At 36.7% G+C, this 26,403-nt stretch overlaps 1 protein-coding gene across 1 annotated transcript; it reads right to left on the bottom strand.

Moving 5' to 3' along the window:
- Positions 1–10,333: 10,333 nt before the first annotated feature.
- LOC125672301 (solute carrier family 22 member 15-like) lies at positions 10,334–25,576 on the bottom strand. Its single transcript, XM_048908519.2, has 9 exons — positions 24,719–25,576; positions 21,386–21,614; positions 20,936–21,128; positions 18,512–18,745; positions 14,203–14,340; positions 11,235–11,438; positions 11,065–11,146; positions 10,699–10,920; positions 10,334–10,605 (listed from the first exon to the last, which is right to left on the bottom strand). Exons 1-8 carry the CDS (start codon positions 24,998–25,000, stop codon positions 10,741–10,743), a joined length of 1,542 nt encoding a protein of 513 aa, XP_048764476.1. The 5' UTR covers positions 25,001–25,576; the 3' UTR covers positions 10,334–10,605; positions 10,699–10,740.
- Between the last annotated feature and the right edge of the window lie 827 nt (positions 25,577–26,403).

Raw genomic sequence — 26,403 nt, 5'->3', positions numbered from 1 at the left:
CAGATATCTAATACAAACATAAAGTTTCTTACGGTATTCACACTTATGTTGAAATTTCAGGGTAACTCGAATCAAATTGTAAAAGTAGCAGATATCTCAAAATGGATGGTACATGTATATCAAATGATTGAAGGTCTGAATTCAATCCGTATCACTTTTAAAGTAAACACTCAGTTGAAAAAGTTTATTCGTATTTTGCATTGCAACGTTATGTAATTGGGGATAATTGAGCATGAAATTTCATACGACTCCTCGTCCTCTTTAGAAATAAATCTGATAGATAATAATTTTCAAACTCATTAACCTTTATCTGGTAGCGAGCTATCAGTAATTATAACTTTTATATGTTGTAGTAGCTGGCTACGAGTAGCTAACTTTTCTTACTTTTAGTAGCTGGCTACTAGTAACTGGCTACTAGTAGCTAACTTTTCCTGGTTCAAGTAGCTGCCTATTAGTAGCCAACTTTTCTCTTTTTAAGTCACCACTTACTAGTAGCTGGTTACTAGTAGCCAACTTTACCGATCTTTATTTTCATTACAATTTATTTTCGTCGTATTTCATTCTTTTTTTGGTGTTCAGTCGGAATTCTGACGTAAGAATTGGAAGTTTAGACATTTCTCAAAGGACGCTATATCGGAACACGGAAGGTACGTTCCTCCATAGATGTACACGTTCAGTTTCCTGTTATATTGCTCCGTTGCATTTTTCAAGGCAAACAACAAGACATTAGCACGTAACAAAAGCGGTCACAGACCGCAAAGCTCCTTGATAATAAATCTCGTCATTATCATGTCGATTTCAAGGCAAACGTTCTGGTCAAGAAAAATAGTCCTGATCATTGAGAGTTGGAATCTAGTTAACTTCCTCAATGTCCTGTCAAAGGGAGCTGGAATCGCTAACTTCCTCAATGTTCCGTCAAAGGGAGCTGGAATCGCTAACTTCCTCAATGTCCCGTCAAAGGGAGCTGGAATCTAGTTAACTTCTTCAATGTCCTGTCAAGGGGAGTTCGAATCGCTAACTTCCTCAATGTCCTGTCAAGGGGAGCCGGAATCTAGCTAATTTCCTTACTGTCCCGTCAAGGGGAGCTGAAATCTAGTTAACTTCCTCAATGTCCTGGTCATTGGGTGCTGGGATCTAGCTAACTTCCTCAATGTCCCGTCAAAGGGAGCTGGAATTGTTAACTTCCTTACTGTCCCGTCAAGAGGGGCTGAACTATTTCTAACTTCCTCAATGTCCTGGTCATTGGGAGCTGGAATCTTGCTAACCTCCTCATTGTCCTGTCGAGGGAAACTCGCATTGAGCTAATGTCCTTAATGATGCACACTTTAATCTGTACTTTGAAACCGATACCTTTTTAAAATTAAAATTCTGTTGCTCTAATGAAAGACCAGAAATTACAAATAAGATCTCATTTGTATCTTACTTTATCTAATCCTGTCTTTTGATAAATTTGATTGTATTAATTCATGTAAGGTGAAAGATAATGCAATTTATAGAAACCCTGGTTCCCAATAAACCAGTGTACAAGAGTTTAATAGAAATGCAAAATGGCATCGGGAATTTAAAAAAAAGATGGATATGATAGACATAAAATCCATGTAACTAATTATATGAAGTTTAGTTTTGCACATTGAAATAATAAAACAGGGAGGGGAATTTCGGGAGTGAAGGTCCCAATATAGAGCAAATATCAATGCCTAAGTGCTTCCAACACACCAATGGCGGCCAGCGTGGGCCTGCATTACAAGGGTGACTTAGATGAGCGTAACGACACACGGGCCTAATGCAAGCCCTTTTACTATTTATTCATAAAATAAGATATCTCTTTAAATAAGAGAGATATCTTTATTGGTTAAAGAGATATCTCTGTAAGTTAGAGAGATATCTTTTTACGCTAGGGAGATATCTCTTTTGTTTAAAGAGATATCTCTTTAAACAAAAGAGATATCTCTTTAAGCAAATGAGATATCTCTTTACGCTTGGGAGATATCTCTTTCCCTTTGAGAGATATCTCTCAAAGCTAGAGAGATATCTCTCAGAGAGAAAGAGATATCTCTAGCGTAAAGAGATATCTCTCTATCGATGTAAAAAGAGATATCTCTTTCAGTTAGAGAGATATCTCTTTAAATTTTCAAAAAGAGATATCTCTTTAGATTTTTCCCCCCGGTGATTATAACGACTTCTCCCTGTTGCATTGTCATTGAAATGATGTAACCCTATTTTTTAACCAAGCAAAATACTTCTAGCCTACAAATGGCAGGAAAGGTTGAAGAGGTGGTTGGGGTAATATTGTCAAGTTGCCGAGAGGCGAAATCTAGTCTAGCTCGCATATTTCATCAATTCATTGTCTTTGTTTTTTTGTTTGTTTTTTTTTGTTTTTTGTTTTTTTTTGTTTTTTTTTTTGTTATCTGTACAGGTATACATTTCACGTGCGGTAAAAAAGCAAAGTCTTCCCAAGGGATTGCAGCCATTAGGGTGTTGCTAAAACGCGGAACGGAAAACGAAACGGAACGGAATTAAAGAATTAGAATGATCAATGTAGATAAGATAACGGTAAAAATCGGGGGTGGCGGTCCATTTTGATTAAAATCAACAATTTGGGAATTGTTTACAAGCGATAAAACAACGTTATCTTAAAATTTTGCATCATAAATTGATTAATCGAATTTAATTAAACGTTAGTATAAGAATTTACAAGGCATTTTACAAGAATTTCGAAATTTCGGCAATGACAGAGGTGTTAGCGAGCACTGACACCTAACCTATGGGTAGAGAGTGAAAAGAACACACGTGGTTTATACCCCCCCCCCCCCCCCCTCGGTGGCAAAACGTCATTAACGCACATTTACACGTATTTACACATAATACTGTGTATGTGTGTACTTACAACAAGGAGTGTGATATGTATAAAACAATAATAATTCATGATCTTATTTAGTCAACAAGTTAAACAACTTTTGTCTGATTTATCATTTTTTAACTAACAGGAGACTTAGTAACCGCAACACTCCAATACTAAATAGGGAGAACTTCTGGCAGTTAATTTTTAAACTAAATACTTGTATAATTTAACATTTGGATTAATAATGAGATGACTTTTAATTCCATTCAAGCATAAATTCTGTGTTAGCTTTTTATCTACTTCATATATTATGAAATAAATCTGTTAATTCCTCTTACTATTGGTCGTAAACTTCACCCTAGTTAAGATTGGTTTTGTTTCAATCTTTCTTTCCTGCTGTATCTCTTAAGTTTCAACACTAATCCGCAGGGTATCGGTAAATGTACGAACTTTCACATAGATTCATGCCAAATGAGGCAAAACTTTTTTCTTTACCGGACTTGTTCGCTTTAAAATTTGGTTTGATACATAAATGTATATTGTACCAGGTGTAGAACTAAATTCAAATTCAGTTATCTTAAACATATGTAGTTCGGACAAAAGCACGTTTGATTTAAAAAGGCTATGTTAAGGGAAAATTGTTCAAAGAATTATTTTATCTTTTACAATGTTGTTTTCGGGGGAGGGGGGGTGTACCTTTTATTCATTGGATGGGCTCATAAAATATTTTCCTATCATACCAGCCAGAATAAAGCAATAGATTATAATTCAAGTCTTTTTCAGTATGTTACCTTATTTATTTTTTCTTCATTTGTGAAACAACATACTGTCAAGATTTGGAGGGGGGGGGGGGGGGGTGACAAAGCCGGGGAAAAGATGGTGCCAATAGACGCTTGCTTGATATTTTTATTAAAACTTACTATGCAAAATATTAAGCAAGCGCCTGTTGGTACATTCATCCGCAAAACACACCGTGTACAAATACATAATAATGCTTTAGTATGAGGTATCAATATGAAATGGTGGATTCTGAGGATGACTTCCTGTTCTCTCTGTAATTTCTGCATTCCTTGTTCAAAATAAGCCTTTTGATTTTGCAAAATGTTGACCTCCTCATGACATTATTGCATGATATATTTTCCGTTTTCCGTTCTGTCTTCCGTTCCATTTTCCGTTCCTCGTTTTAGCAACACCCCAGCCATCATGGTAAGATTTGCTTTGGCGAACTTCCGTTTTAGGGAGGAGTAAGCATTCAAACTAATAAAAATATTGGAAAGAGATATCTCTTTATCTTTGAGATATATCTCTTTTTCAACGATCAAAGATCTTATACTTTGAGAGATATCTCTCTAGGAATTCTTAGAGAGATATCTCTTTAAGTGAAGGAAATATCTCTCAAAGTAAAAGAGATATCTCTTAAAGTATAAGAGATATCTCTCTAAGTGAAAGAGATATCTCTTAAAATGAAAGAGATATCTCTTTAAGTGTAAGATATATCTTCAAAAAGTAAAAGAGATATCTCTCTAAGTAAAAGAGATATCTCTCTAAGTGAAAGAGATATCTCTTATTTAGAGAGATATCTCTTAAGATTAAGAGATATCTCTCATTTGAAAGAGATATCTCTTTAAAATAAGAGATATCTCTTTAATTTAAAGAGATATCTTATTTTTTGAATAAATAGTAAAAGGGCTTGCCATACGGGCCTCTCTTATACTAGTCTGGATCATGGGCCTCTCTTATACTAGTATGGATCATGGATCTTTTATGCTAGTGTCATGAGTTTCTCTTATACTAGTATGGATCATGGACCTCTTATACTAGTATGGATCATGTGACCTCTCGTACTAGTCTTGATCATCTAGACGTTTGTGGATACATATTCTCCACAAAGGTCTGGACCCTTTCTACAATAAAAGTTTCTAAATCCGGAAATAAACTAGCTATGGAGATGTTTTGAAAAGAAATGTGTGATGCGACAGTGCTTAATGATAATAAAAACAAAACAAAACAAGAGGTACTGTGAGCAATGCTCACTAAGAATACCCCCCGCTTACCCCAATCTCCCAAAGGGTGTAGGTAATAGGTAAAACTTCAGTATTATGATCCAAAAGGTATCTAGGAACACAGCATCTCCATGCGATGAAAAAAGCCATTAAAGAATTTAAATGGAAACCATATTGCTACTTCGATGTCCAGTGCGCATGACCTTTGACCTTTTGACCCCAAAATTGATAGGGAACATCTTCATCCCATGGGTAGTCCATATGTATGATATGGTGACTGTAGGTGGAAAGGATAACGCTTTAGAGCCCGGAAACCATATTGCTACTTCGATGTCCAGTGCGATTGACCTTTGACCTTTTGACCCCAAAATCGATAGGGAACATCTTCATCCCATGGGTAGTCCATATGTATGATATGGTGACGGTAGGTGGAAAGGATAACCCTTTAGAGCCCGGAAACCATATTACTACTTCGATGTCCAGTGCGCTTGACCTTTGACCTTTTGACCCCAAAATCAATAGGGAACATCTTCATCCCATGGGTAGTCCATATGTATGATATGGTGACTGTAGGTGGAAAGGATAACGCTTTAGAGCCCGGAAACCATATTACTACTTCGATGTCCAGTGCGCATGACCTTTGACCTTTTGACCCCAAAATCGATAGGGAACATCTTCATCCCATGGGTAGTCCATATATATGATATGGTGACGGTAGGTGGAAAGGATAATGCTTTAGAGTCCGGAAACCATTGCGTCTACAGACGGACGGACGGACAGACAGACGGACAACCCGATTCCAGTATACCCCCCCCCCCCCCCCCACAACTTGTTGCGGGGGGTATAAAAACCCGTGCGTTTCTTTCATGAAATTTTAACAGACGTAAGTGAAAATATCTTATTTACAGCAGGGTCATTTCAGACGTACGGTAGTGTATTTAGGACACGCAATATTTTTTTGGGGGAAAAAATTATGTATTGCGCACGACATAATATCTCGTGTCTCACAGGAGTGAAGTAAGAAAAACCAAAAGTCTAGTGACCAAAATATTTAATCATGAAAGGTGTTCAAAGATCACAAACAGTTGTCAATCTCATAACTCCGATAAAGAATACAGGAAAGAGTTAGGTAAACACGAACTCCTGGATATACCAGAGGTGGGATCAGGTGCCTAGGAGGAGAAAACATCCTCTATCGACCGGTCACACCCACCGTGATCCCAATATCTTGATCAGGTAAATGGAGTAGTCCGTAGTCAAAATCAGTGTGCCAAGAACGGCCTAGCAATCGGTATGAAACACGTCAGACATCATTTGACCCTTTGATAGGTTGTATTTGCAAACTAGATCGTTATAACGACCATAAAATTTGCGAAATGCTGACTTTACAAGAGACTGTTGAAACCCCCGTAACATCAACTTGTTTCTCAGTAACCTGCCTGAATTTAAAAACTGATCATACTCATAACAAGCTCTTGTGTATCGAATCAGTTGAGATATATAAACACCATATGCAGATGATAATGGAATATTGCAACATAAATAAGGAAGTTGACGATGGAGAATCTCAAATCATCCCACTTGTCATAAAGTTGAGTTGTTAGTTTGCCGTTAAATCTATGTTCAATAAAATACCGGTATCTAAGTACGAAGTAGATGTGGATGACTCTATGATATCTTTTATTTCGAGTTCACAGGAATATATCAAATTGACATATGAATGAAAATGATTATTGTTAATAATAGATCGAACATCGTCGATATATATCTAAATGTCGAGTTGAAGGCCACAGCAAGATATTTTTTCTTCTTATGTAGAAGCACTTGAATAAACTCTGCTTCATGAGAATATAAAAACAGGTTAGCTAATAAAAGAGTACAATTCGTGCCCATTGGAATTCCAACAGACTGTTTGAAGATCTGATCACCAAAGACTATGAAGAACTCCATATAAAATTATATGATTACAGTGTACTATTAAATAATGACACTATATGTATATATCTTTCCTATTGTTTTTAAAAATGTTCACAGTCTTTCAATATCATTTTAAAATGTCATGTTAATCAAAATCAATAAAACAAATTTTCAAAATAATATTTTGTGTATGAAAATCGGATGACATTAACTTGCCGAAGCGTTTACCCCCCCCCCCCCCCCTCCCCCCCTAACTTTTTGAATTTAGATTTTTTCCCGACATCGATCTTTTCATCTCTCCCCTTTAAAACCTATCAAACTCATATGACCATGGTAGGAAGCTTCCTGTTTCTCATTGGTTCAATAAACTCCTAAAACTATATGCACATTACATAGAAATATGTTTTAGTGAGCAGAGTAGAAAGATTATTCCAACGAACCTTAAGACTTGGCTGTCTATGTGATGTGGTTCTGGTTGAGTTAAAGATAATAGCAATGATTTAGAATGGATTCTCTGTGATGTTACTCCTTTGCTAGACAATAATATTTCCTATCTGAAGTGAGGTACCAATAATTGATTTCCATACATACACCAGTGTCTGAGTTAATGCAGTCAACTTTGATGGCTTAATTAATTTATATAACAAAGCAATCCTATTTTTTGTGCCATTCCTTGTTGAAACTAGACACCAGTGAGATGCATTGCATGTCTTTGGTTTCCGCTGTAGTAATTGATCTTAAGGTTAAAGTTCAAGGTCACCAATCATGGAATGTGACTCATCGGCTTGGACTGAATGATATATTGTGTCAATGAGATATGTCGTGCGCACGAGATGATAAGTCACACGCACGAGATAATAACTCAATCATGCGCACGAGATAATAAAAAAAAATATTGCGTGTTCTAAATATACCACCATACAGACTTACAGGATAGTAAATTGATAAGTATGGATAAACATCTTTTTCCGGATATGTTCTAAACGCTGTTTTTTTTCTTCAGTGGAAAATGTATGCTTAAACTTTCAGGAAAGTTTAAATGGGCGCAGTATTATCCTTTTGAACTATCCAAGCAACGTATTTATCAGAATCTCGACAGGCCTCGCTTTGAGTTCAGATAAAATATCAAGCAAAGCATCTACAGTTTGTGATTAGTTTACTCAAATGTCCGGATGACCAAGACTAGAAACCTCCAATACGCAAGATCGCGACTACTTTTTCTGTCTTGGTTTTAAATTTTACTTTCCCCTTTCAAAGTCTCGCGAGACTCAGAGTTTGCGAGAATTTGGGCATGTTGGTAAATAATACCAGTTCTGCAACTTTTGTCGTGATCGATTCACCCGATTTTAACAATGGCGTACTGTCATTGCATTGCAGTAGACTGTAGTTAATGATTCAAGAAAGAAATATAATACGCAGAAATATCCACAACTGATATATTTTAATGGAAATGTGGTGGATTTTTTCCCACTGCTGTCAGCCAGGAAATTCCCAAAGCTGAGAAGAGCTTGCGTCAAAATATATAGCTTCGTGAGCTAAATTCAGAAGTTCATTTTTCCTGTATCCAGACGCTTTTACACACCTTTCATCTAAAAATGCTTTTAATTGTGGAAAGCACGTGGAGGTTAAATCGTCTTCCGATGCCATGTTTTGAATAAACAAAAAATGCCCAAGATCGACAGGCTTTTCCGGACTTCTTTACAAGAGAGTTCCACTAACTCGGTATTTACGATCTTGCGTATTCCATCTGACATATCCGTAGCTGAACTACCAGTATATATTACTGTAATACAACTCATTTGTTGATATCTTCGATTTATCTTCTCCAATTCATCTAGAGATATTCATAAAATGAAGAGTGCTCTTATTCATTAACAAATTAACGTAAAGCTGATATTGTAATCCAACATTTTTAGGAAATGTAGAGAGCACTCTTAATTCATTAAATACAGAAATTCCATTACAACGACTTTAATAGAATTAGAGTGGGTCTTAAAATTCAGCAAAAAATATATACCGATTGTTATGCTGTTCTTGGCACTGATTTTGATAACGGATTACTCAGTGTAACTAATGAAGATATAGGGCTCACGGCGGGTGTGGCGGATTGACAGTGGATGCTGACTCCTCTGGGCACATGATTCCACCTCTGGTATAAGCCAGGGGTCCGTGTTTGCTCAACTCTCTATTTTGTATTCTTTAAAGGAGTTACGAGATTGATCACTGTTCGTTATCTTCACCTTTCATATGAGTATTCCCATGTTCATGAATGAAATAGGACATGTTTAGTTGATATCACCGATTATTTGAGAATTTTTCAGATAATTAACGAGTGCTTCAATAATTATCAGCGCCGATTAATCCCTGCTGGCTTCCCATGTACAATTCTCTACCATCACGTGATTTCTCTACCATCACACGTGATTACGCTTTACATCCCTCCACTATTACACATGATAACGCCTCACAATTCCTTCACTATCACACGTGATAACGCCTCAAAATTCCTCCACTATCAAACATGATAAAGCCTCACAATTCCTCCACTATCACACATGATAAAGCCTCAAAATTCCTCCACTATCACATGTGATTAAGCCTCAGCGTTCCTCCACTATCACATGTGATTAAGCCTCAGCGTTCGTATTGCTTTGTATGCTGTTTTACGTCCCTTCGCGAATTCTTTTTACTCATATACTAATGACGTCATAAAACGTAGGTGAAGTGTCAAGACACGGTGCTCAAGACCGTAGAAGTGAGGCGCTCAAGGCCGTAGAAGTGAGGGTTCTTCATCATGCTAACGTCTACCGTGATACGGTTTCGACCTACGTTTTAAAGGTCTTATCCGGGGGAAAACTTGCGACTTTCACTTCTAATGCAGGGTGCTTGGTGAAGGAATGAAGACTTAGGTCTGACCCGAGAGTCGAAACAAGGACCTTCCGATTGCGAGGCGAGCGCCCCAAACACTAGGCTACCGTGATATGTTTGTAGATAATGCAATGTTTATATTTCCATTGCCCTTGATATCTTCACAGATTGTAATGATAACCATTTCCTCGTGAATGATTGAATATTATTTAACGTCCCTTCGAGAATATTTCACTCATATGGAGACGTCACCATTGCAGGTGAAGGGCTGCAAAATTTAGGCCTCTGCTCGGCGCTTGTACGGCCATTGAGCAGGGAGGGATCTTTATCGTGCCACACCTACTGTGACACGGGACCTCGGTTTTTTGCGGTCTCATCCGAAGGACCGCTCCATTTAGTCGCCTCTTACGACAAGCAAGGGGTACTGTGGATCTTTTTTTAACCCGGATCCCCATGTGAATGTGTTGCAGTTCTAAACAACAGCCGTATGAGTACAGATAAACATACTAATACGTCTATTCTAAGGGCTGGATTTCCCACAGAAATGAAAGTAGAATGTAAATATACGAAATTCATTTCATTTTTGAAAATATGAGAGTATGAACTGCAACGCTTCACGTCGGCATTCGTCAAGCGTCAAGCGTCGAGTTCATACACTCATGTATTTTCAAAAATGAAATTTGTTTCTTAATTGAACCAAGAATTTTAAAAATGTTACAAAGTAATTTTTCACACAGACAATACGATAGAAATAGAGTGAAGGATTATTTGTATATATGATGATATATTGTCAACACGTAAATGTATATAAATAAAGGTTTCCGTATATAACGTTATATATTGGATTTCTTCCACAAAATCTCCACAGGAAACTTCTCTATGGTTTTTATCCAAAACCCAACGTTCTGCCGTGCATTGCCAACGCACGTGTGAACCAAGGACCGGTAATACATATCAAAGACTTCAGAGGAAGCACTGCAAAAGTGAAAACACGTCAAGTATTGATTCAGTCAAGCAATCCAGTCAACGGGTATTGCTACATGTAGCTGTGATGATGACAATGCTTACTTGATCAGAGTTTAACTGCCGACTGATATTTCATCGCCGTCATCAGGGAGCCTCCCATGCATTAGACAATCGCGTCACTTCCTTCATGCTGATCATCCTATGTCTGCTTTTGACCAAGTCGGGCAAAGGTTTACCGGAAGTCTCCGGGAACAGCAAACAAGCACAGCCGACTAACCCCATCATAACGCCGTAGCAAATATATGGATAAGAAGATTGGTTTTTCTAACAACAACAAAAAATAAATAAAAGAATACATATATGACTGAATAGAAATAAGTAAATCCGCTCGTATATTTCAAATGAAACGTTTCATGATTATAAATAGCAAACGTAAAAGTTTCTTTCAGTAGGTGAACTTGCACTCACATTGAAGAACTCAAAATGTATAAAACGCCCCAGACATAGTCCCACGATCCCTGATGAAAGACCGACGGCAAAGCCCATGCATCTGTAAAAGAAATCATTCAATAACAACGTCTACTGCGGCTTGTAACTGTTGAAGATATCAATACGCCTTCATCCCTGCAATAACTCACCGTATAGACGTTGGATACACCTCCAAAGTGACCAGCAATATGAGAACAATCGTTGACGTCACACCGAGCTTTCCAAATATGGTTATCCCTAGCATCATGTCCACATTGGTATTCATGGCTTTGATGACGTGGATGACCAGGATACAGGAGAGGGTGAAACCACAGGACACTGAATACAGAAACAGACACCACCGCCGTCCTATGCTGAAAGAAAACTGAATCATTTACAGCACTGTCTTACGTTATATAGGATAATTTATCATACTTAACGACTACAAACCTAACTCCTTTCTTCAATAGACATTTTGCTCAAACTTTGATATAATCTCAATTTGAAGAATTATGTGGTTTCTGGAATGCCTTTCCATAGGGAGTATTTCAATCTACTAGATAGAAAGTTTCCACGAATAGATTGTTAAGAGTATATGCGAAGGTGTTTGCACAGAGCTAAAGAATTCGAATAACGTTTGTCGTCCTTAAATATAAGACATCAATAAACCCGTATCTCGAAATTTAGTTCACTTGTAAAGTTCTAAGAATCTTGGTCACCTAGCTGTAACTAAGAATCGTAATAACCAAAATCTTGGTCACTCAGAATCTTAATCACCTGAAATTAAGAATCTTGGTCACCTCTAATTCAGAACCACCATATTCTAGCATTTGGAATTCATATTTACCTTGATCGCCATAGATATTTCGTTACTTGCGGGGTAGTAGTAGGCTTTTATAACTTTTCAATAACGCTTCCTCGAAAATCAAATTTTGTGCAACTGAACAAAACATTGTTCACAAAGAGCCCTATTTGTATACAAATTATCTTCCTGGGCTTTGTGGCTAAATTTACTTCGTCTTCACAGAAATTCAATAACGTATGGTATTAACACAATTTCTTGAACAGAAATCATTACCCAGATCTCTTTGATAGTTGCATATTGCAATGCTCTAGAAAAAAAAATCTGTTAACTATACCCCCTCTCTGAAGTTAGATCGTCGGCACTCACAATAAGCAAAACATTAGGAAAAAGGGAACAGATATTGCATAGCAGTCAAATGTTCTGAATTATTCTGACGGCAATCTCTATCCAAGAGATCCAATACGAAATATGAAAACAAAGGCCAAGACACTAATTAGTTTTGTCACGTTTCGAGATGGAAACGATTTCATTACTGTTGAATAAGTATATTTATTGTGATGCATCGTTGGAGTTCTTCTATTTCACTATCACCAAGAGACTACATTCGTTGCTGGGGTGATAAGTAAGAAACTGGTGTCGATGCCGGGGTAATAAGTCAATCTTTTGACGGATGCCAAAGCGGAGATTCAAGTCAATTTATGTAAGTTAATGACTAAACAGAGAGACAATTAAAAACATTATAGATCATATTTTGCACCAAAAGATCTCTGCCCACCCATTTTTTCTCTCTTAGAAATCGGAACAGAGTTCATTGGCCTTTACGCTTGTTATTAACGTAAAATAAAAGCAAGACGACCTCGTTAATGTCAGTGGTGTGCATAGTGTAGTTCGAAAAGTGTGTTTCGGATTCAGTCAGTAAACATCTAAGTCATTTAAAAAACAAATTACATTTTTAAAAAAATTAACAATAACAAAATATCTCAACTATTTTAAAAACAAATTCTGTAAAAATCAAAAGACCAAAAATAAATAAATAAATACATCACCTCAACCACTTTAAAAACAAAATTCTGTATAATAAATTGGATATTTCGACCATTTTAAAAAACAAATTCTACCATTTTATTTAAAAACAAATTCTGTAAAAGAAGGAGACTATCGAACCATTCTATTTAAAAACAAATTCTGTAAAGAAGGAGAAAATCGGAGATGTACCTCTCAAACCACGTACGCAAGATGATCTGATTTCTGAAATTTGTCAAAAGAAGACGACGTTGTATTAAGATGAGGAATAACCACTCTGAAACAGGACGTTCACAGGCCACTTCGCTCACCTACACAGTTGGATTTTCCCCATGTAATAAAATGACCCTACCCCGGCCAAAGGGGAACCCGGTGTGCCCTGTAAAACAACGACCCTACCCCGGCCAAAGGGGAACATGATGTGCCCTGTAATAAAACGACCCTACCCCGGCCAAAGGGGAACATGATGTGCCCTGAAATAAAACGACCCTACCCCGGCCAAAGGGGAACATGATGTGATGTGCCCTGTAATAAAACGACCCTACCCCGGCCAAAGGGGAACACGGAGTGCCCTGTAAAACAACGACCCTACCACAGCCAAAGGGAACCCGGTGTGTCCTGTAAAACAACGATCCTACCCCGGCCAAAGGGGAACCCGGTGTGCCCTGTAAAACAACGACCCTACCCCGGCCAAAGGGGAACATGGTGTGCACAATTTGATCAATTGTTTCCCTCTGGTTCTTGAGAAGGGTCTCAAAGAATGTTCCTATATAAACATGTCAGGGATATTTACTCACCATCTTGTGATGTCAATACAGGAGTGGACTAGCGGGATATCTAGGAGATTTACTCACCATCTTCTGATGTCAATAGAGGAGTAGACTAGCAGGATATCTAGGAGATATACTCACCATCTTGTGATGTCAATACAGGAGTGGACCAGTGGGGTATCTAGGAGATTTACTCACCATCTTGTGATGTCGATGGAGGAGTAAAATAAAGGGATATCTAGGAGATTTACTCACCATCTTGTGATGTCAATACAGGAGTGGACCAGTGGGATATCTAGGAGATTTACTCACCATCTTGTGATGTCGATGGAGGAGTAGACTAGCGGGATATCTAGGAGATTTACTCACCATCTTGTGATGTCGATGGAGGAGTAAAATAAAGGGATATCTAGGAGATTTACTCACCATCTTGTGATGTCAATACAGGAGTGGACCAGTGGGATATCTAGGAGATTTACTCACCATCTTGTGATGTCGATGGAGGAGTAAAATAAAGGGATATCTAGGAGATTTACTCACCATCTTGTGATGACGATGGAGGAGTAGACTAGCGGGATATCTAGGAGGTACACGAGGACCATGTCCAGATACACGTTGACAGACATTCTTCCCGCCATCTTCTCATGGAGAGAACGGTAAACGGCACAAGTAAATAACCTAACAATAAAGAAAAAATTTTACAACATACGTAAATGAAGCCGATTGATTGGACATGTGGTTTATATTGTGTTTCTATTTCATCACGATTACTTGAAATAAAGCTTTTGGGTCTTCACCAACAGTGTGATGGTTTTTATGGGATGTCACAGAAGCAGAACGATAATATTTCGTTCTAGAGACACTTCGCTGACAGATACCGAGTATTTGCGAAAGAGATAGCCACTTTCCAATATCTATAGATTCAACCATGGTCACAGGAGTGGGCGTTTTTTTCCCCCTTTCAATTTTATCGATTCTGATAACGAATACTGCATCAAGATGCAGAATAATAACGAGAGGAATCTGAAAAACCGTAAACAAGTGAAGGAGTTAAAACAAAGCAAAATATTGGATTCAGTAGTCGTACATCAATACATGTCTCTTGTTACTGAGCAACCTGACGTTAGCAAGCTATTCGTTATATACCATTCACAATTTCCATCGTGAATCGCTCTCTATGACTATCTATCCCCAGGTTGCCTAGTATCTGCAGGAAGCATTCTAATTTCATCCTGCCATATTTAATGATAAAAATCTCAATTCTTTGTAATATGTTTACAATATTTCGATGGCGTAATTGATCTTCTTGCTTGATCATTTTATTGCGCTAAATTACTTGTCCCCTACTGATGAAATTGAATATATTCGTTTTTGCACTTTTTTTGGAGATAATTATATGAAACTTGTCGTGTATCTTCAAAATGAATAACCACTGATTTTTATTATGGTTGACACACCCTAGCAATAAATATAACCCTTTATATAACTTTCCTTTTCCGCCCATTTTTTCCGTGAGCTTTGAGATATGAACGAGACATTTGCTCCTAAACTTCCAAAATAGAAATTACAATTCAGATTCAACTTCCGTTGCAGTTGATCCACTTTGAATTCAAAAAGAAACCTGAACTCAATACGAAAGCACGATGTTTAAACTGACCATTCTTCAGCGGCACACAAGAGCATGTCAAACAGCCACGAAAAGGTCCTTCTTGTCATGTTCTCACGTGTCCATATATCACTTACAGTTAGTTCTCTAATGAACAACTATAGGTCAAATCTGACCTTCATTATGGAGACTGGGTGGTCATTGAAAGGTACATTGCATATTCTTTTAATTAGCAGAAATGCTTTCGTTAAAGAGTGAATGCGTAGGTTGTTTGTACTGTGGGGTGCGAAATGTTTTGGTAGTTTGTATTATGAGGTGTGAAAATAACAGAAGCATTGGGTAATTTGTATATATTGGAGCAGATTAGGAAGACAGTATCCCCACGTCGCCGTTGTTAATATAAACAATCCCAGACATTTCTTCCTTATTTTCATATTTGGAAATTTATCTTGTTTCATTTTACATCATATTGGATTTTCTTGCCAGGTTGAATGGCAAGTATTTTCATCGTGTGATGAGTACCGACAAAACACTGGTAAAGGTAGATATACGTTATAGTAAAAAGGGTAAAAAATAAATCAGAGTACTAACAGTACTGATAGACGGTGGCGTGGGTCGGGAAAAGCTAAGATGAGCTTAGAACAGTATCGAGATTATAACTGCCTGGATGAACACTCATCAATGGTAATTCATTCTGTAATGATAATGGTAAAAAAGAGTAATAAAACTGAAAAGATAGTTTATTCAAAAGATAGTTTATTCAATCCAAAAGAAAGAAAAATCTAAATCTATTCTACCGTATGAAAATTATGGACTCGATTTTTTGTCTTTTAATGCCGGCTAATCGGGGGAGAGCTGCCATTTGCTTTAAATAGAGTAAACTTAACTGTAGTTTTCATATTTGGACTTATTTATTACCTTTCATTAATTGATAAATCGTAAAAATGACAAAATAACTAGGAATTTTTAAGCGGGATAACTTGAATTTTATAATCGGCGCGCGCATGAGGAAGTGAGAAGAGCAAATCTCGAACGGAAGAAATCATAAAACCAAACGTATGTTCAGATTATAATGGATTCAGAGTGAAAAAAAATAAATGTTATTCTTATGTTAGAATGTAAGACACTTGGAACTGAAAACCGAGAACTGCATGTGACAAATACAACGTGACCATCCTTTAACACATTTTGCAGCAATGATCTTGGAGCAATTATCACGTCTATTTTTAATTCACATGGGGGTGGGCCATAAAATCTATAGATCCTATCCACACCGTACCTTTGCGGTAATTTTCATATTACAAAGTTAAACACATTAATCCTCTTGTGACTGCCATGGTTTAACATATCAAACACTTCTGAAGACCGAAAAGCATTTCTCAGTATATATATATATATATATAATTCAATAAAAAAAGCAGGAAAATATACAGTTCCAAAATATATTTTGCAACTGTATATTTTCCTGCTTTTTTATTGAATTATTTTGACTGTGTGATATCAACTCTTTCTATTTGGATTATATATATATATATATATATATATACACAGCTTGATTGATTGAATATTGTTTAACGTTCCTACTCGAGAATATTTCACTCATATGGAGACGTCACCAGATATTTTTACTCAAACATTTCAACCAGTTAGAATTAAAACTACATGTAATCACTATTTCATCAATATGAGAGTGCGAAAGCACTACAAAATATTTTTTTTAAATATATAAAGTATTATTAACTGAATTTTTTTCTGAATTGCTGTTATCAATGCGTATATTTTGCCTCAAAATTAAACAAATCACCTTCAGGTAATTTTAAAAATCAGAAAGGCATATCCACTCCTAGACACCTGTAAGACTGACCCACTTTTTGTATTGCTTGTAATAACAATACTTTCCCATTGCTTGTAATAACAATACTTTCCCATTGCTTGTAATATCAATAATCTTCCATTGCTTGTAATATTTACTCTTTCATTACTTGTAATAGCAATGCTCTCCCATTACTTGCAACAGCAATACTCTCTCACTGATTGTAATAGCAATACTCTCTCATTGATTGTAATAGCAATACTCTCTCATTGATTGTAATAGCAATACTCTCTCATTGATTGTAATAGCAATACTCTCTCACTGATTGTAATAGCAATACTCTCTCATTGATTGTAATAGCAATACTCTCTCATTGATTGTAATAGCAATACTCTCTCACTGATTGTAATAGCAATACTCTCTCATTGATTGTAATAGCAATACTCTCTCATTGATTGTAATAGCAATACTCTCTCATTGATTGTAATAGCAATACTCTCTCATTGATTGTAATAGCAATACTCTCTCATTGATTGTAATAGCAATACTCTCTCACTGATTGTAATAGCAATACTCTCTCATTGATTGTAATAGCAATACTCTCTCATTGATTGTAATAGCAATACTCTCTCACTGATTGTAATAGCAATACTCTCTCATTGATTGTAATAGCAATACTCTCTCATTGATTGTAATAGCAATACTCTCTCATTGATTGTAATAGCAATACTCTCTCACTGATTGTAATAGCAATACTCTCTCACTGATTGTAATAGCAATACTCTCTCATTGATTGTAATAGCAATACTCTTTCATTACTTGTAATAGCAATACTCTCTCACTGATTGTAATAGCAATACTCTCTCACTGATTGCAACAGCAATACTCTCTCACTGATTGCAACAGCAATACTCTCTCACTGATTGTAATAGCAATACTCTCTCATTGATTGTAATAGCAATACTCTCTCATTGATTGTAATAGCATTACTCTCTCACTGATTGTAATAGCAATACTCTCTTATTGATTGTAATAGCATTACTCTCCCATTGCTTGTAATAGCAATGTCCTCTTATTGCTTGTAATATGGATATTATTCTACTGCTTGTAATAGCAATACTTTCCCATTACTTGTAATAGCAACACCCCCATTGCTTGTAATAGCAACACTCTCCCATTTCTTGTATTAGTAATACTTTCCTATTGCTTGTAATAGCAATACTCTCTCATTTTTGTAATAGCAATACTTTCCCATTGCTTGTAATAACAACACTCTTCCATTGCTTGTTGAATTAACTAAAAGTCTCAGAGTAGGAATACAGTTAATTACTAATTAGTATATTGTATAGATATAGCCAAGAGTTAACGCACGCACATGTTATAATCTGAAGTTGTTTTACCTTTGTCTTGCCATTGCTTTAGAGACTTACCAAACAAACACCAGAACAACGGTTGTTTTGAATCTCTCTCTGGTGTGCAACAAATCGAAGAAAGTTCTAGGTCTTTTGTACATGGAATTAAGGACGGCAAGTTTGGTTCTGTCGTAGAGCTGAGTGAAATCCTGAAGCGACATAGTATTCACGGATATTATCTCACGAATGGACGCCTCTGCTTTCGAAAAGTTTTCTCTGCAGGTATACCATCGGAAACTCTCGGGGTATATGCTGCAAATATAAACAAATATGGTTGACAGTACACCACAAAAGTCTGCATTGCACACGTAATTTTGATTGACTGAAATTCTATTTCTTCTACGAACATCGTCTTTTTCATTCAGTAATGCATGTATATCTTTTAAGTTCTACAATTGAATCTACACAATTGTGAAACAAACCATTTAACTCTTCTTTGAACTATATATTTCTTTTGATAACGAGAGCTCTTTAGGGTAGATATATTAAGAGATCTATTTGTCTTTCTATTGATGTGAAAGTTTCTTTTACTTACAAAGATACACGCATCTTAGAAGTTTAAGAGATGTACATTTGTAAGTTTATATATCACAGTTTAAGAGATGTACATTTGTAAGTTTATATATCAAAGTTTAAGAGATGTACATTTGTAAGTTTATATATCAAAGAGAAATCTCTCAACTCTACAAATATATCTTTTTTATGAATATCTTTTTGTTGAAAATATCATATATTCATTTTTATGTAAATCTTTTAGTTAAATCTATGTATCTCTTATCTAGAAAGACAAAGGAATATTTCTTTATGAAGAAAAATTTATTACATTCCTTAGGTAACGAGAAATATCTCATGAGAAAAGAGATATCTCTTGTACGAAAAGAGATATCTCATACAAAGATAAACATCTCTGTACAAGAAGAAATATCTCATACAAAGATAAATATCTTTGTAAAATAGAGATATCTCATACAAAGATAAATGTCTCTATACAAAAATAGATATCTCATACAAAGATAAACATCTCTATACAAAGAGATATATCTCATACAAAATAAATATCTCTTATACGAAAAGAGATATCTCATACAAAGATAAATATCTCTTTTCATTTGCTCTGGTACAAGCTTTGCTATATCTAATGACGAAGTAGATTATAGCTGATATTCACCCATAGAAGACATTCCTCCACCGGAGGTTTTCTGTAAGGAAAACCCAGCCTCCCTTAGGGAACATTTATATAAAAGAATTTAATTACCCACAAAATCTTCCTTCACAGAATTGGATTTTTGTCATGTAGGAACTGATTTTTTTTCTATAATGAAGAATTAGATAAAAATGAAATACTATAGTTTTGTTGATTTGTCTAACGATGAAAACGACTGGACTTCACGAGAATCAGTAAAGAATAAGTTGGTTAGCGTCGCTTGATTGGTGTCGGGTATCTTTAAACAGGTACGTTGAGCATAAAATGCGTATTGTAAATATGAATTTACACACTCTCTCCATTAGACCTAAACAAATGGTTGGTTGGTTGTGTATTGTTTAACGTTTCGTCTTAGAATTTTTCACCTATATGGAGACGTCGCCATTACCGGTGAAGGGCTGCAAATTTCAGGCCTATTGTCGGCGCTTACGGTCTTTGAGCAGGGTGGGATCTTTATCGTGCCACACCTGCTGTTACACGGGGTCTCATCCGAAGAACCACCCCCATTTAGTCGCCTTGTACAACAAACAAGGGTTACTGAGGACTTATTCTAACCCGGAATCCCAGGACTCTCTAAACAAATGAACTTGATCAAAGTTCCTAAAATGGTATTTATTTATAGACCACTTTTTCCCTAATATAAACTAAATTGAAGTCCTTCCGGGGAAAGGGAGTGAGGACTTTTTGATATAGAAATTCTTCCGCTGGAAGGTATCGGTTGGAGCAGGGATGGAGACTCGGCCAAAATCGAATAGCTCTACGTTCACAAAAGGGGAGGAAACGCGTACTATATAGTATGCAGACTCTCATTTTATCAAGATTGTGATAATTGAAGTTGTAGGCAACAATTGAACAAAGCGTCCTGTTCGTATGTATGATAATGATAAATATTGCATGCGGAGGAGCATCATATTGCAGTAAATGGATTACTCCATGCCCCACTCCAAACCCTGACTGGAGGGTTAACGTGCACCGACCGTCTTACAAATCAAAGCACTACTATCTCTACGTTACACTAACCCCGACAAGGTTAATTTGTTCTCCTTTACTTTTATGACATTTTCTCTCAAGCAACAGCATTAAGACAAACACACCCCTTCGCTATCGTTCAGGTTTTACAGGCTACTGTTCCTCAGATCTATATAACTCTGTACATATGGTACAATGCTAGCTGTCATCTGCGTGTGATATCTAATACACTAATTATAACCTCTCCGTGAACGAGCTGCAGTACTCACAAATATATACCAATTGACAGAAGGGACGTTGATGATGTCACAATTCCCAGCCAGCGCCAGTGACGCGTGATGAGTCCTTCTAGTATTAGAATAGGTATTCCCATTGCCCATGCGCAAATGCACACACATAATTCCCGCCAATTCTGTCCCACGTGTTCTATCGTTTGGACGCAGCTGGGTACGATGACACCGCCTATAAGATAGACGTAAAGTGTCTACGTAAAGGTAATAAACTAAGCATAATAAGCAATGATCCTTTAGTACTGGGTTCTATCAACGCACCATGACCGCGTAGGCATAAAGATACTGTAGTTTTTAGATTTTATCAGTCGTTGCATACAATTTCTTTGTACTGATGACACTTTCGCACTTTATACACTGCGATAAATGTAGTAACGAGTTACTCATAGACATGCATGACTGAATTATAGAGGTGGAAGATTGACTAACCTGCAAATATTCCTACCAATCCTCGCAGGCACAGGAACATGATCCAGTCATCGAGTACACAAAGGCCTCCCTGGGCTAGACTCATCATCAAAAGGTTGGCGAACAAAACAATTTTACGTCCTACCAAGTCCGATAGAAATCCGCTTATCACTGCACCAACGATGAGACCGCATCCCTGACACAACCAAATGTAACTAAATTTGATAGAGGCGTTCTCCTCATTCATCCACTGAAAATATAGATAATCAAAATCATTTACACCAAACACATCAATTACCTGCAGTGGTGATAAATCATAAATGCAAAACTTGTGACTTTAGACTGGACATCAATTATATGGGTGTCATGATAGAGTGGGGAGCATACATGTATCTATGTCAGAAATCGAGAGTCGGGAGGATATCTATAAGATATATATTGAAAGTCGGGATGATATCTATAAGACATAATTATATTGAAAGTCGGGGATATTTATAAGAGAGTCGGGAAGACATCTGTAGGAGGCACAATGACATATTGAGAGTCAGGAGGATATCCAGTAGACATATATTGAGAGTCGGAGACATATATTAGACATTTTGAGTCGTACGGATATCGAAAAGGCACATATTGACTGTCGGGGATATCTACAAAACGCATTGAGAGTGGGGAAATATCTATAAGAAATATCGAGAGTCGATGGATATCTATAGGACACATATTGAGAGTCGATATCTATAGGACACATATTGAGAGTCGATATCTATAGGACATACTGGTCGTGGGTAGGGGATATCTATAAAACACATATTCATAGTCGAGATATCTATGCCACATATTGAGAGTCGGGATATCTATAGGACATATATCGAGAATCGGGAGATATCTATAAGGCACATATTGAGAGTTGGAGACATCTAAAACACAAAAATTGGAAGTATGGGATATATTTACAGGAAACATATAAAGTCGGCAGGATATCTACAGGACTCGTGTACCTGATCCTATGAACACAGCTGTTTATTTATTTATTTAATTAAACTTAATGACAGAATCTCGTCGGATACCCGCTGTTGATTTTGTCTTCTCTGATAAGGGTCAAAAACACTATTAGTAAACTGGTAACAAAGATAAAGAGAGTTCGATTAAAAATTTGCCAAAAGTAATTATGTGATAACATCTACAGACATAATATATATACGATCTGCCAACGAGAGCCATTGTTCTTTTCGATCATTCGACACGGAGGCATCAGCGAAAAGTGCAGAAACGGAGCTGGGTACTCTTTTTGCACTAAATAATCGGTAAGGTGTCAGCGTTAATTAACAGAGAAATAATTACTGCTCATTTCCTACATTAGTCTACGCTGTAGATAAACCAATAAATGGATAGCGGCCTCGCCTAGTTTGTACTTGTTGCAACTGTAGATGACGTTTTGAAGTTTCAATTTGAACGAAAATGTACCCGGATGTTTGATCTACATCTTGGTATCATGGTCAGCTACATAACTGTCGAGATTCATAATGATATAGTATAAGCCACGATACACGTTTTCTATTTTCCGATACGAAAGAGCGATGACATTTTCCGTTTATAACGTAACCAATTTTGTTCAAATACATTGTTTTATCTTTGAAAGTAAGCTCCCGATGGACCAACTAGTGTAGTTTTTGTAACGGCTTTTGTACTTGAGTAATCGTTGGTAATGCCACAACGATATATCGCCTGTCCAATAACCCATTCCGAGCTCCCGCTCAGCACTGAAGGATTTGTTTACACTATCTGCCAAACACACCATTCCAATTGACATACAGTACCGTTTTCTTTTGTTTTACGATTTAGCTAAAGGGGCTCAACAGTAAAAGTCTTAAGAAAATAGCGGTCGATATTTTATTAAACATACGGATAGCTCTCTTGATCTGCAGCCAAAGCTTATCCATCGAGTGGTCATGTTAAAGCAATTAACCTTTGATGTTTACAAAACAAGCGATCTTTAGTTACTGGGATGCATGCACGTGCGAGTCTTGTTCGTTCATTTCCCCTATGATTTTCCATTTACACATGCTTTGTTGTATTTTCTTACCAATGGTTTATATCATGTAACTTGTAAAATATAAAAAATGCCAGAGATTTGCCAGAGATGTAAAATATTTCAAGCATGCTCTGAAAGACTTCCGAATATTTCATGCTTCTGATGAGAGAATTAAACAACTTCCTGCAAATATCCATGGCAGGAATTATGGAAAGCACCTGCGCTTCGCTTGTAGTTTGAATTATGAGAAAAAATTGGACACAGTTGTTACATAAGGGTTAAAATAGATGGGTAGGGCACCATTGTTTTAAGTGCGAAGACTGCAAATCATTAACTTCAGCGTAAGTTAATCTTCAACATCTGTCAACCTCCTGTAAAGTAATATAAAGTTTTGAAACTGGGGTTTTTTTTTTGTTTGTTTTTTTAAATCGTAAAAAAAAGTTTTGAAAAAGTTAAAAAAGAAAAAAAAAAAAAAAAAAAAAAAAACCCCTAAAAATCGTACAGAAAAGTTTTGAACATGTTATTTTTTTTAATGTAGAAATCGTAAAAAAAAAAAGTTTTGAAAAAAAATGTAGCAATTTATTTCTCGTTCAAGATGCGATCTTCACCTCGGAAAAGGCCTGTAGCTCAACCAAGGAAATACTTTGTTGTATGCAATGTTTAGTACTGCTTTACTGTGGCAGTAATTAGTATATATACTAAATGTATGCTCTAGCATTATGTCGCGATCACGCATTTATGTCTAAAATCACGAAGAAAAATCAACATTGTTCTACAAAACAATAAATTCTGATTCCACATCCAATATTAAGGAACATTCAACAAATCTAATTTGTTTCCTTACATTATGTTCCCCTAATAAGATCAAAAGTGTGTTCGTAAAGCCCCCCTGTTCTGTGCTTTGTCAGATTTGACGCGGGATACATCCACACACCAGGCCGTCCAGTCTAAACTAAAAGCGTTGGTGTTGGACTTCAGAAATCTATCATATTCTGAAGAATCTATTTACGTCAATTACGCCATGTTCCAGTCTCGTAATTCGTTCAGGGACCTGACGCGGATTTATTTAATACCCCGCATGATGGGGGAAGCAAGTTATTTAGAGTCAAATCTATTAGGGACATCTGGGGTGAATGCACTTTTTCAGTTTGTTTTTGTGTGTTAGTGATAAAATAGGGGTAAATCTAAATTTCATAAATATTTATTTCATATTATATTCACTGTAAATATTTTTTTTGAAGTCATAAAACACGGATTAGCAGAGAAAGTACGCGGTTTGTAGAAATTTTTGCAACAAGTATTATAAAGCAATTGAAATTTACCATTGGCACTTCCCACTGATTAAACCACTTCCGGTCACCGTGACACTCCGTAGTTATTGTCACTGTAGAGATATTCGTCACATCTTCCGGTAAACCACCCGTCGTGGAAACACATGAACTATTTTTCACATTTAAATACACAAAATCCAGGTACAAAAGTACAGTTGTCACGAAAGCTTGAATCAACGACGTCAGAAAGAAAAGCCGTTTTTGAAAATAACCAAACGGTCTTATTTGAGAAAGAATTTCCTCAAAAATGGCAGCACTAGCATCATTTTTCATTTTCGCTCATCCAAAGGAATAGTTTGAATTTTCGAAGCATCATGTTGTGTTGTGAGTCGAGTCTCTCGTAATATACTGTTCTTCCATTGATGAATCACTGTAACCACACAAATAACCGCTCCATCGTCCTCCTGCTAATTCCAATCAGGAATGTATTACCCAATAATTAACAGGAGCGCTCAGCAGATGTGTAGTTGCAGGTCATGAACTGCACGATGCGAATACAAATTGACAATTTGTACATTGAAATTGATTGGTATCATTATACTGATATCAGACACCCAATGAAGTCATCAAATCTAAAATCAGCACTCGTTCAAGTTTATTCAAGAAGAATGGTTGGAAATTTAAATAATTTTCGTGCAAATTCCGATCTGTTGCCGAAAGTCTCATTAAGGTGTTTAAGAATTCCCACACAAGTCTGGAAGCAATCGCTCTGGAATCCTTACGTATGAAAATATCTCCAAAATAAATACCAATCGATGGCACTTCTGGCCGTAGACCCGAGGCAAACGTACAGACGTATGCACATCTACATATAACGAGCCCAGCCGTCAAACTTCTACTAGTACCTAATGATAGAGGAGAACGACTCCCCTTGTATACATGTTAACCTTTCAGTAATGAATAAAAGCTAGGAACACTTGTATACGCATGTAAACATCATGTATGTAATGATCAAACACGAAGAATAAACTGATGCAGTGGTCAGGTGGTCGTCATGACATTGATGTTGACGTCACGAGGTTTAACGAGAGTTGAATAGCGCAACTTTAAACGCAGTGTTACAGCTAAGAAAATGATCGTGTAATAGGGACTTCACATTCGGACACCTCGCCCTTTCCTCCGTTACTACGTAAAGGGCGAGGGGTCCCGATTGAGGGACTTCAGATAGAAGTTCTGCAACTACTTCAGCGATTATTGGCGATTTATAACTGTTCATATTCCATTCCTGTCTGCCAGTGCGACGAGACGCAGAAATGCTGTAATTTCATTTTGTTGTTAATCTGCATGGTGCGCCACCATTACGAGTCGTTGTGATAATTATGTTATCTATCATAACAAACAACACAATAAATCATACAGATAGCACGTTATATTTTTCAGCATTTCCAAATTTAGGTGTCCATGATCATCAATTTAAAGTTTAAAACCACGTGACATTGCAGTGTATACATATACATTGTAATTTAGAAAATGGATGTTCTAAAGCTGTAAATTCAGGGTTACCAGCTCAACGTACGACTATGGTCCGTGCCCTTCTCTTGATTAGGATTTGTGAGATTGATGACTGTTCGTTATCTTCACTTGTTCATTGTACGACAAAGAATGATATACGGGTCTAAATCGGAATACGAAAGAAACAAAATAATTCCTACTCTGCTGTCATCCCGTCACCCAGG

The sequence above is a fragment of the Ostrea edulis genome, chromosome 4 (genome assembly GCF_947568905.1).
Source record: "Ostrea edulis chromosome 4, xbOstEdul1.1, whole genome shotgun sequence".
NCBI classification, from domain to species: Eukaryota; Metazoa; Mollusca; class Bivalvia; order Ostreida; family Ostreidae; genus Ostrea; species Ostrea edulis.
Note: the sequence above shows the minus strand (reverse complement) of the source record. Positions and strands in the feature narration are given on the sequence as shown.